Raw genomic sequence first — 12,260 nt, forward strand, 5'->3', positions numbered from 1 at the left:
GTTGTCTATGACTCTCTTACCCAAGTGGTATGGTATATATTTAAGAAAACCAGACCACTTGGGTAGGAGAAAAACTAGAGTCATTAAACTTAACAATTAAAATATCTTTTTTGCAATCTGACCTTATACACTAAGAACTTAAGGGTCATTTGGTGAGAAACATATATTAAGTTAGTTGCTTTCTTACTTAAATAATATTTTTTAATAATAAAAAAATAACCACCACTTATAACGTTTAACACTTAGTATGTCCTTAATTAGTTAGAATGACAGACATTCATACATTAGAGAGAACACATATTATCAACAAGGATAAAATCTGGTAAGTTCCATTGAAGCAGATTATGGGATTAACTTCAGACATCATAATTCATAACAACGCAGTTACGGAGACGCCATAAGAGAAGAGGGGATATTTTGATAATTTTTTAAAAAGAATGTCCTTTCTAGTCTTCGATTTTCATTTTTATCCTCACAGAAAGTTTGTTTATATATATATATATATATATATATATATACATACATACACGTGTGTGTTTGTGTCTGAAATCTTGTTTTTTTCCATTGTCCAAGTATTTATACCGTATGTAGCGTAGTTATATATATATATATATGTGTGTGTGTGTGTGAAATCTAGTGTTTTCTATTATCCAAGTATTTATTCCATATGTAGCGTAGTCAAACACTTTGGCAAAGATTAATTCATAGCACAAATGTTCATAAAATCTTTGAAAGAAATTGCTATATATATATAAATCTTGTGTTTTCTATTATCCAAGTATTTATTCCATATGTAGCGTAGTCAAACACTTTGACAAAGATTAATTCATAGCACAAATGTTCATAAAATCTTTGAAAGAAATTGCAATATATATATATATATATATATATATATATATAAATCTTGTGTTTTCTATTATCCAAGTATTTATTCCATATGTAGCGTAGTCAAACACTTTGGCAAAGATTAATTCATAGCACAAATGTTCATAAAATCTTTGAAAGAAATTGCTATATATATATAAATCTTGTGTTTTCTATTATCCAAGTATTTATTCCATATGTAGCGTAGTCAAACACTTTGACAAAGATTAATTCATAGCACAAATGTTCATAAAATCTTTGAAAGAAATTGCAATATATATATATATATATATATATATATATATATATATATATATATATATATATATATATATATATATATATATATATATATATATATATATATATATATATATATATATATATATATATATATATATATATATATATATATATAAATCTTGTGTTTTCTATTATCCAAGTATTTATTCCATATGTAGCGTAGTCAAACACTTTGGCAAAGATTAATTCATAGCACAAATGTTCATAAAATCTTTGAAAGAAATTGCAATATATATATATATATATATATATATATATATATATATATATATATATATATATATATATATATATATATATATATATATATATATATATATATATATATAACGTGTAGGCAAATAACATGTCACCACTCAACTTTTGAGAGAAACAATCGCTTAGTTGCTAAAGGGAAGCATTGGTTTTTTATATAAAAATTTAAAATGGTAAAAAATACCTATTACAAAAACTACTCTTCCCATGGTTGGAAAAGATATTTTACAAGAAATCATGGGTTGTTTGCGTTGTTTTATACCAACCGGCCCGATTTGGGATATTGCAAAATGTTGTTTTTTCTCCGAAATGGCGTTTTTGGAATGTCTAATAACATGCCCCTTCTCCTGTGTTATTCACAAAAGCCGGTTTTAGAAAATGTTTGAAAGTCATTTTTTCATAAAACCAGTTTTCACAAAACATTTGTTTTCTCGGTGTCATCCAAACACAGCCTGTATTTTCATGTAATTTAGTAGATGGCTCCTTGGGAGTAGGGATGTCAACGGATACGGATCATATTCGGATCTGATATATCTTTTAATTATATCAACTTTTTTTGGATATTCACATACTTGGATTCGAATTTGAATAAAGAAAAGTCATATCCAGATCCAAAATCTGATTTTACAATTCAAATCTGATTTTTATATTTATATATGAATCCAAATTTGAACCGGATTTTGCCACATTTTCAAAATTTAATAGCATTAGATACATGATATCTGTTTAAAAATGAATCTGATCCGAATCTGATCGGATATTTATGTATATCCGAATTTGATTGGATGCCATTTATTAATTCTGAATCCGATCCAATTTCTTAATCGGATATTAAAATTTTTTTCATATCCAATTTTTTCAGATCAGTTCGATCAGATATCCAATTCGAATAGAATATATTGGCATCCCTACTTGAAAGAGTTTCTTTTAAAAATTGAGTTTTTATTCATTAGCTTCTAAAAATCGAGTCATGATTTATTATTTGCCCAGACCTTGGGCGTTTTATTGTAATTTTCTTGGACCTCCTACATATAGTTATCTAGATATAGCCACCCACAGACTTCATTTGTTCTTCATTCTCTCCTTCCCGAAAGTTGCCTCATAGCCTTTAATGTGTATGTGCCTTCTTCAATAAAAGTCGAACTAAATAGTTGTCTTCTTTTATCATTTGAAAGCAATTAATTCTCATCTCCTGATATCGACACATTAGACGTAGAACTAGGGGCGGAAGCAAGTGGGGTTTCTGTGGGGGCGTATGCCCACCCTTGAAACTTGGGCGAACTTCGATCTCATTATATTGCTTAGCCCCACGATCTAGGTGGTCAATTGAAAATTTATTAACCATATATTTAGTGCCTCATGAAAACAAATTTCCGCATGGAACTTAATCTGGCAAATGACAAGTACATGCATGCTTGTACTAGTAACAATTGCCTGGGCATCAGACTCGCCCAGCCCCGCCCAACCATTTAAACCGGAGCTCAAGCTCGGCCTGATTAAATTAAAAGACATTTTATTGAGCTCACCCGAGCGTGCTTATTGGGCCCAACCGGGCAGGCCCGATAAGGAATCAGGTCGGATTGAGTACCGGGTGCCCGAGTCGGATTTAGTTCCGTCACTGACAAAAAAGAGCTTAGAGAATCCTATGGATTCGGACCTTTTTTTTTTTTTTCATGAAGCCCGGATCTAGATCGCACTTGAGCTGCCGATCAATGAAGATGGCACGTCAATCAGCACACATGGTGATGTGTGTGCATGCACATGCCCATGCATATTATTTATTTATGGTAAAGGAGTATATAAAGTACGTAGCATGAGCTCTATGAATTAATTTTGGATGATTTAATATGCCAAAACAACTTTTTAACTAAAACAAATGACAAGTATATGTTATTTTTATTTTTAAAAAATGTCATTGCAATTGATACGGTGTAAAATATCAATTCATTAATCAAACTAATCACTTAATCTCAACTAGAAAGCATGTTGCTGGCTAATTAATTCCTTATTTTCAAGCTGAAAGGTGTTTTGGGTGACACTTCAAAATCACCAGGTCTCTAAGAAAAAGCAACAAGCTGAAATCTCCTGGCCCGTGTACAAAAAGAACCTCTCCCTCTCTCTCTCTCTCTCCGTAATTTGTGAAAATCTTTAGGGGCCCTTTGATGGTATGAAAATATATTCTTGAAAATATAGGAAATAAAAAAATAAAATGAAAAAAATCTTTTGGATTCCAATTTTGGTGTGTGTCTGATGACTCAGAAATATATTTTCAATTCTATATTTCTGAGTTTGATGGTACAAAAATATATTTTCAGATTTTCAGAAAATTAATTCTTAGTACTCTTAATGCCTTTTTAACAAAAAAAATCTTTTCTGTCTCCATTTTTCTAAACCTTGAACACATATGTTTTTCTGTAATTTATTATCCTTCTTCTTGATTGGTAATTTTCTCTCTCTCTCTCTCTCTCTCTCTATATATATATATATATATATATATATATATATATTTGTCCAGGATTAGTTTGAAAAAGCAGCAAAATTTGTCAACATTCCTTCTTGTCGTGGGTGAGAGTCTTTGAAAAAGGAGGGGCGCATTTGTCGTTTGCAAAGCTGTTTTTCAAAGCCACTCTTGTTTAGTCATTGGAGAATTGATTTCCCTTTTATAATCATTAATCATATTTACTTTTTATCTGTAGATTTGAATGTGAATCTGAATTCAAAAATCTGAACCCGATTTTCAGATTAACATCTAAATCTGAATGCGACTTTTACCAAACTGCATTACAATATTCTAAGAAATGTTTGTCCAAATTTATGGCATTATCCCAATCAGATTAGATGTCATTTTTTAGATTCAAATCCGATCTAATTTTGCAATCAAATGTCATTTATTTTTTCATATCCAACTTTTTTGAAAGGATTTATTGAATCCCTAACTATCTTAATTCCAATCAATTTTAAGAAAAAATCACTTGTTTTATATAAAAAATTTTAAAAATAATATTTCGGCCCTAATCAAAATTTAGAAATTAACGAAGGTCGTTCGTAGACTGAACTTTTCAACAATTTGGACTTATCCTTTCTTGTCGAAGAAGAGTTTCTTGCAGTGAGGGGCAGAGCCAAGGTATGGCCGGCATAGGCACTGGCCCCACTCAATTTTGTTTTTAAATTTACATGTAAATTTTAAAAAATTCCACTTGTTCAATATAAAATTTTAAAAAATAATATCTAAACTTTAGTCAAAATTTAGAAACTTTTAAGTTGGCCCACCTCATAAAAAATTTCTGGCTCCTCTACTTTTAATGAATCAAAAAATTAATGTTTATATATAAAGTGAAAGGGGCTGGTAAAGGCCATGGCTCTTCCATTCTAGAAACTAAAGTTTTTTTCTATTATTTTTTTTTTAAATTAATTTGGTTCTAATAAAACTTTTGAAAAATATGGGTTAGCCCCAATGAAAACTTTATTTAAATGTAGTAGAACTGTGTGGCCCCCATAAAGATCTCTCTCTCTCTCTCTCTCTCTCTATATATATATATATATATATATATATATATATATATATATATATAAATTTGACCAGCTTCAATATGACACTTTTGCGTTGATAAAATTTTTGGACAATTTGAAACCTTACAATAAAATGCAGCCAAGAATTGGAAGTAGTTTATTTAAAAGTAGTTGAGGCGCCAACCCCACGTTAAGTGGAGGAGAAATGCGGACGATCTTTATGAGGTGGGTCAACTAAATGCGGCGGAAGAAAGTAAGTCGAGCACTTATTTGCATTAAAGGCAACGATCCCCATCTCCATCAGTTTCAATAAATTTGAATTTGGCAAGCTTCCCTATCAAAGCAGCCGGTGGCCAAACTTCTTCTCTCTTTGTCTCTGGTCCACAACAAAATGAACTATTCATTTGGACTAAAGCAAATTGCCGCTAACTCACTAGATCCCATCAAAACTCGGAAGTTAAGCATGTCCAAGTAGCACTGGGATGAGTGACCTCTTGGGAAGTCCTCATGTTGCATCCCTTTTTTGCTCGGCTCCGCTTTCCCTTCCCTTCTTTTGTCCCCCTCACACGCACGAACCAGCGCGGCGTCCTCATCGCACTCCTCGGCTTGGCCACCACGTGGGCTGCCGCCCGCAACGAAGGAGGTCGAGGCGAGCGCCCGCGCAGCGCAGCATGCTCCCATCGCCGACGCAAGAAACACAATGTTTATGACAATCAAACTGACAATCAAACTTTTATAGGCATGGCAGCCAAACCAGTGTCAAAACTTATTTGGCTAATCGGCCATTTCATAGCTTTAAATGGGCGGTGCTTCAGATTTTTTCTTTATTTATGCTGTTGTGAAAGAGAGCGATTAGAAATAAGTGAGGGAATCAAAGAGAGAAAGTAATAAGGGAGAGAGAGAACCGTAATATTGAATACTTTTTAAGATATTTTATGAATCTGCCTTAATATCTGGCCGTATTTATGAAATAATTACATATTGTTCTATTTGTTACTCTTAAGTTTGGTAATTTGCAAGCCCAAAAGTTTTAAAAATGTTGAGATGGTCGATTTGTTTAAATTTTAAACTAATGATCTCTTAAAACACGTCTTTTAATGCAGAGCCTCAGATCTAAGATTGGAAGTGCAACCTTTTAGTTGGAGGAGGAGAACCTGACAGAATTGTGGGGAGTTTTGCAAATCTCATATGTTCAAAATGAGGTTTGAAACTTATTTAAGAGAAAGCTTTTGAGATTTAGGGTTTTCAGATCTTTGATTTGAAATTTTGTCAAGTGTTGGTATAAATTAACAAAGGACTGTGTGTTATGGACTTGAGATGACCAAAATGCCCTTCATGTTTAAATGAAAAACCTCCTTCTATGAGGGCAAACATGGAATGAGCAAAAATTGCTTTTGTAAAATTATCTAAATGCCTCCTCCTGCTAAAAAGTGGGAGCCCTATTTTCCCATGTTAGCAGCATGACACCGAAATCAGACTTCCAATATGTTGCCATCATAATATCAAACCCAATTCTCGGTGTATTGTTCCAATTTTATCGGATGTCTTTCTTTGCGCTTGGGGCAATGACACCAGGGGCGGAGCCAGGATTTTTTCTCTGGGCAATGACGCGGCTAGTGAGGTAATCAGATGTAGATTTTCATATCAAAGAACATTCTTGGATCTACTTCCAATGTGGGCCAATCGTCGAACTGGAATAAATCCTAAGTTCTGGTTGAGGGTATCTCAGTCATTTACTAATCAAAGATAGAAAAACTTCTAAATTGTTTCCAAACCTTGGCCATCCCCTCCATACAAGACAAGTAGCAAGTTTTGGGCAGAAAATGACCAGAAAGTCTTTGTTCTATAAAAAGGAAAATCTATAAGAAGGAAAAAAAACCAAGAAGTAATTTTTTTTAATATAATGCAGAACATATCCATTTCTTTCTGGCCGAAATATGACATTGAACATTTGCATGAACATGTGCATGGGCCTCAAACAAGCAACACCTACTTAGTACAGGGGCGGAGCTAAGAATTTTTTGTTAGATATTTAATCTATATTTTTGAAATTTTGAATTTTGACATGGGCACAAGTATAATTTTTCAAATTTTTTATATAGGTTAAATAATTTTTTTTGAAAAGTACATGTACTTTTTCTTTTTTTGAGAAATTTGAGGGGATATCGCCCCTGCTGGCCCCCTCGCTCCACCTCTACTCTAGAGGAAACCCATCGTCTGGTTAAAGGCCGAAGCTCCTACCCAGCTTCCAATCCCCTTAGGGGTTGTTTGGCAACAAAAACATTTGGTGAGTACCCCATGAATTTACCCCAAAGATTAGGGTAGGTTGATCAATCATTGGTATTATTGCTACCAAACTACACCTTACCTTCAGGTACAGGGCCTGCTTTTGGTTAGGGTGCTGCCCGACCGCACATCAAATTATGTGTTGGTGGACTCCTTTTGCAATAAAGAGGGTTGACCCGAATGGAGGCTGGTTGCCAGGCCCCATCCCATATATTGCATCCACCCCATGGGGAACATGTGAGATCATTATTGTTTCCATGAACTTGGCTCATTCTGGTTTTGTGGCTGAAGTTGTAGAATGGACTTGATGAAGTACTAGTTTGGAGTTGGGTAGCAGTTGTCAAAGCTGTGGTAGACTTTGCCCTCAAATATTTCTTTTCCTTTTTGGTGTTTTGCTTGGAAAATTCCAAGTGTTATTATGAACGATAGTCTATTGGATTGCCTTAGAGACATACATGATGCTTTGTTCTGTACCAAATGTGTGATGGTAAAAGTTTTAGGTGTTGGACTAAGGGTGCCAGCGACGAACATCATCTACGGTTTAAGTCTTTTTAGTGTTCGGACCAATTGCTTTGTTGACTTATATACAGGGGAGGAGCCATAACCTTTTTTGAGGGGCGGGCCAAACAACGCAACCTTGGATTCGGGTAGAACCAAACTGAACTTGAATCTAAAAAAATATAATGCACAAATATTTTTTTTTTTTTGAATTAGATGGAGTGGGGCCATGGCCTAGGTGCCCCTCTTCCCTCCGCCCTTGCTTATATATGTGTGACTCTGTTTAACTTGTAAGGAAACTTTGAGACTAAGCAGTTTCTAGGCAAACCTTGATATGAAGTGGCTTAGATCTTAATGTATGTGTTAGGGCTAATAGTTAAGATGAACCTAATGTAGTGCGCTATTTTGAGAAGTTTAGTCTTATATATCAAATTGAGAGGATTTTGGGAGACTCATATAGAGGATTGAAAGTGGTTAGTTGTATTGGTTTCTAACATGTTTCAAATTGTAACCCAAACTACTAGGGGACGCATTGGGGTCCATCGAGCCAAGGGCCTAGACCAATGTGGAAGCGGGTTGTCAGAAAAGGGCAAAATAAAGGGGGAAAAGTTCTCCGAACGTATCAAAATTTAATAACATGACAGATCATCTTTAATAAAAAATCATGATCCAAGGTACGACCTTAAGTTAGGTGCACATTCTGCTAATGCCATATGTACCATTAGATTGTGGGCGAGAGTTCTGCATGCGTAGAAAAATACACTGGCCACACTTATTTATGTTGAACCCTTTGGTAAGAGTGCAAAAAGCATGGAATGAGGAAATCTGATAGAGCACACAAGCCCTCTAAAATATTTGCTTCACAGTATTTTATGTTGTTGGCAAGAAGAGAAAGTGCTAGTGCACTTTGGATGAAGACACGTATGAGGAAGTTCCTTTGGAAACTTAGAGGACGATAGGCTCCTCACCTTTATTGCAGAATAGATAAGCTGGGGGCTGGTAGGTGGTCAGAGTCTCTTTTGATTTTTCTCGTTATGTTTCAAAAGGAGGGACACTGATATGCAAGTTGAAGCATAATAGATGCTATGCTCGAGATACTAGAAGCAGGTCTGGTACACTGAGGAGACGAGAGGAAGAGTGGAGGCTTTGGTTCTCTGTTGTATGGTAGAATGAAATACTCATCTTGCTCACCTGAAGCAAATCAACAACAACCCCTACATGCTAAACCAATCCAAAACCATGCTGCCCATCTACTTTCTTATAGTCCAACTTTCGTCCCAACATTTCAATGATTTATTTGCACCCTCTTATCCACTTTGGATCCCCGTCTAGCAAATTTTCAAAACATTCTTAGTCATTGTGTTTTGTGTGAGCAAAAAAAGGATCTCATTGTTCAAGTGAGAGCTGAACCTCTCATGCTCTCATCCTCCTATGTTTAGGGTCCAGGTTGCATTGGTGCGTCAAAGAAGCACTTGTGTTGTATGTCCACTAGTGCTTCGTTGTGTCCCCATTTACGGCACAAGGGACGCAATTTAAACCAGCAGCCAACCGCCAGCCGCTTACCAGTTAGTGCGCCAACACCTCTTGGGGCTCCTAGTCGCCTTTTATTATTAAAAAATGACAACCAAAGGGAACAAAGTCTAGGCCCCACCCTTCCAACCACATCTCAGCCTCATCACTCCCCACTTCACTTAACCTTTGCTCAGAATACCATCTCTTACCATTCTGCATTCCAAAGTTGCAACCATGATAGGTGCCATTACCCCTCTTCAAATTCCCAAAAAAAGAAATGTAATTAGAAAAAAAAATTCATTTAACCTATACAAAGATTTTGTAAAATTATATTTTGGCCCTTACCAACATTTTGAAATTATAATTTGGGGCTCCTAATAAAAGATTTCTAATCTGAGACCTCCCAAACCTTCTCACCACCCAACTCGAAACTCCTATAGCAAGAAAATCAGAAACATGAGAATATACTTGATTGTGCATGAAATGTGCAATGGTCTAATCAAAGTGAACATTTTATTTTTTTTTTACTTAGTTTCTTAGATTCAATTCATAGATATGATCTACAAAGTTGATAGGTTTAGTTAATATTAGACTTATTTTTCTTTTGACCATCCATCTTAATAATTTCACAATAGATGGTTGAAAGAAAAACAAGAAATCACACTTTTGTTATTCCTAGTAACTCGGCTATTTTCCCCAACTGCTTGAATGTTTTAACTTATTAATTATTTTATTTTCATAATATTTCACAAATATTCTTTGTTTTCTTCATTTTGGAATCCATTGCCACCGGATTCAATGAGCACAATTCGATTTAGGACACAATTTTAGTAGACGGTAAGAATCATCAAGAATCATGAATTAAGAACAAAACGAAACAGAGAGAGATTTGAATTCATGATGGGATATAATAATTTTAGGCCCGCGCTAAAGTTTAATTAGAAAAAAGCATAAGTTTTATGCAGTTGAAAATGCAGTGCGTTTTCCCATGGTGCATCAGGTAATTTTCCATGTGATTTATTTCTAAGAACCGCGAATAAATTCAAGAGAAAATAATTACATCCAGCGGTCGCTGAACAACATAAATCTGCACAGACACCGCTCTCCGCCATATTTACAGAAAACCTCCCAAACCAAAATTGAGAATTTAAAAAAAAAAAGCTACATTAATTTGAGATCCGTCCGCGAGGAGCAACTTGTGCCCGAAATCCTTAATACCGAAACTGCCCCTCGACACCAAATAGTGGAGTAGTTCAGGAGGAGGCGCTGCCGACTGCGGCGAGGCGGAGGAGGAGATTCTCGAGGTCGACGCCGGCAGCGACGGCGACTCCGTCCGTCCGGCGGAGTATGTCGAGGATGGTTCGGAATATTCCGGCCGGGCAGGGGATTCGGAGGACGCCTTTCTGGTCGTAGCCGTACTCCTGGGCCGAGAGGCGGAGTAGCTCGGCGAAGAGCGGGTGGTTGAGCGACTCAGCGCTCACCACGAACCTCTCCATCTCCTCGCCAACGCACACGGGGAGGTGGCCCTCCGGCACCACTTCACAGCCACCCTCGTCCCCTTCTCCTCCGCAGGAGGAGGAGGAGGAGCTCCTCCGACCATTTCGTTCGGGAGCGGCCGATTCGGAGCGCAGGAGGACGTAGCTCGCCGACGGCGAGTCGGCCAGCTTCGACAGCTTCCGCAGGAGCTGCTTCATCTTCTTCCTCTACTCCTCAGGCGCAGAAAGAGAGAGTGAACAAGAGCGAGAAAGCAAGGAGGGGGGAGAGCGAGCGCACGCACGCAGAGCAGGGGACGACTGAGTACGGGAGGTAGATATAGACGGTCGCATTATAATACTACTCACGTTTACCCCTTAAATTACGATGGCACCACTAAAGTGTTTTATTAACGTCGACGATGGAAAATCCTCTAATTGAAGGAAGGGGTTAGGTGGTCATAATATATATATATATATATATATATATATATATATATATATATATATATAAAAGAAAGTAGTAACCTTAAAATCCTTACAAACCTTTTTTTTAATGTAAAATCAGTTAAACTTGACATGCTTGTGGAATTTTGTATGCTTTCTAAACCATTTGTATGGTTGGATTTGTGCCTTCAAAGTAAAGATGGTTGAACGAACCATTGATCCTTAGACAACAAAATTAATAACAACTTGGCCATATATATATAGTCCATGTTAAGGCTATAAGCGTCAACATATATTTTATTTACATTTCGTCCTCGCTTCTCGTTGCATAAACGGCAGGAGAAATGGAGTGGCGAGTCAAAATTCTTGACCAATAAACGAACGGCTATTCTTCTCGCTACAATTAAGAAAGAGAGTACGAAAGCAGGTACAGAGAGGGTACGATGGCGGCGAAAAATGCTGAGCGCGTGGTCTCTTTCTCTCTCTCTCCCTCCTTCCGTAGTCCCATTCAGTACAACTGCAACCCCGTGTGGACCGTGACTTTCCTTCCCTCAACATTACCTCACTATTTTCTTTCATTTCTCCTTCTTTAATCGTGGGTAGCACAGTTGATTAGGTCCAGTGGCGTGTTACAGATATGTTCTTCATTCAAATCTTGAAAGTGCTACTTTTGGCATTGAGAAGTACTGATCATCTTAACATTAAGAAGTGTCATTACACAAGTTCTTATCCCTTCCCTTTTTTTTTTATCTTTTTTCTCTCTCATATAACTTTAATTTAAATTTTAAGCTTCAAGGAAGACTTATAAATAAAAAAATCGAAAAGGTAATGAATTTTTTACATGTAAATAAAATAAATCTTGTGAGCACCAACTACAGTGTATCTCTTTCGCCTTTTCTCTCTCTCAAATTTTTGTTTATAGCATTCAGAAAATAAAGAAGCGTTTTCTGCTCCCAATAATAGTTTTCATGAACCTCCAAGTGGAGAATGAAACCGCGTTTGCTAATCCAAAAAATATACGAATTTCCTTCGGTATTTTCTCCTTGTCATTTTCAATAAGGACTTAGTTCTTGTAGCTCCACTTTCATTAGACCCCACATTCATATCAATTTT

General features: G+C 36.1%; 1 protein-coding gene across 1 annotated transcript; it reads right to left on the bottom strand.

Annotated features, from left to right (window-relative positions):
* Positions 1–10,220: 10,220 nt before the first annotated feature.
* On the bottom strand, positions 10,221–11,001 carry LOC116256429 (auxin-responsive protein SAUR71-like). The gene has a single exon (XM_031632793.2). It carries the CDS (start codon positions 10,920–10,922, stop codon positions 10,482–10,484), a length of 441 nt encoding a protein of 146 aa, XP_031488653.1. The 5' UTR covers positions 10,923–11,001; the 3' UTR covers positions 10,221–10,481.
* Between the last annotated feature and the right edge of the window lie 1,259 nt (positions 11,002–12,260).

The sequence above is a fragment of the Nymphaea colorata genome, chromosome 6 (genome assembly GCF_008831285.2).
Source record: "Nymphaea colorata isolate Beijing-Zhang1983 chromosome 6, ASM883128v2, whole genome shotgun sequence".
NCBI lineage: Eukaryota > Viridiplantae > Streptophyta > Magnoliopsida > Nymphaeales > Nymphaeaceae > Nymphaea > Nymphaea colorata.

What these genes read in the sequence shown, in the direction of transcription:
- LOC116256429 (XM_031632793.2), bottom strand. Translation starts at nt 10,922, where the DNA reads ATGAAGCAGCTCCTGCGGAAGCTGTCGAAGCTGGCCGACTCGCCGTCG.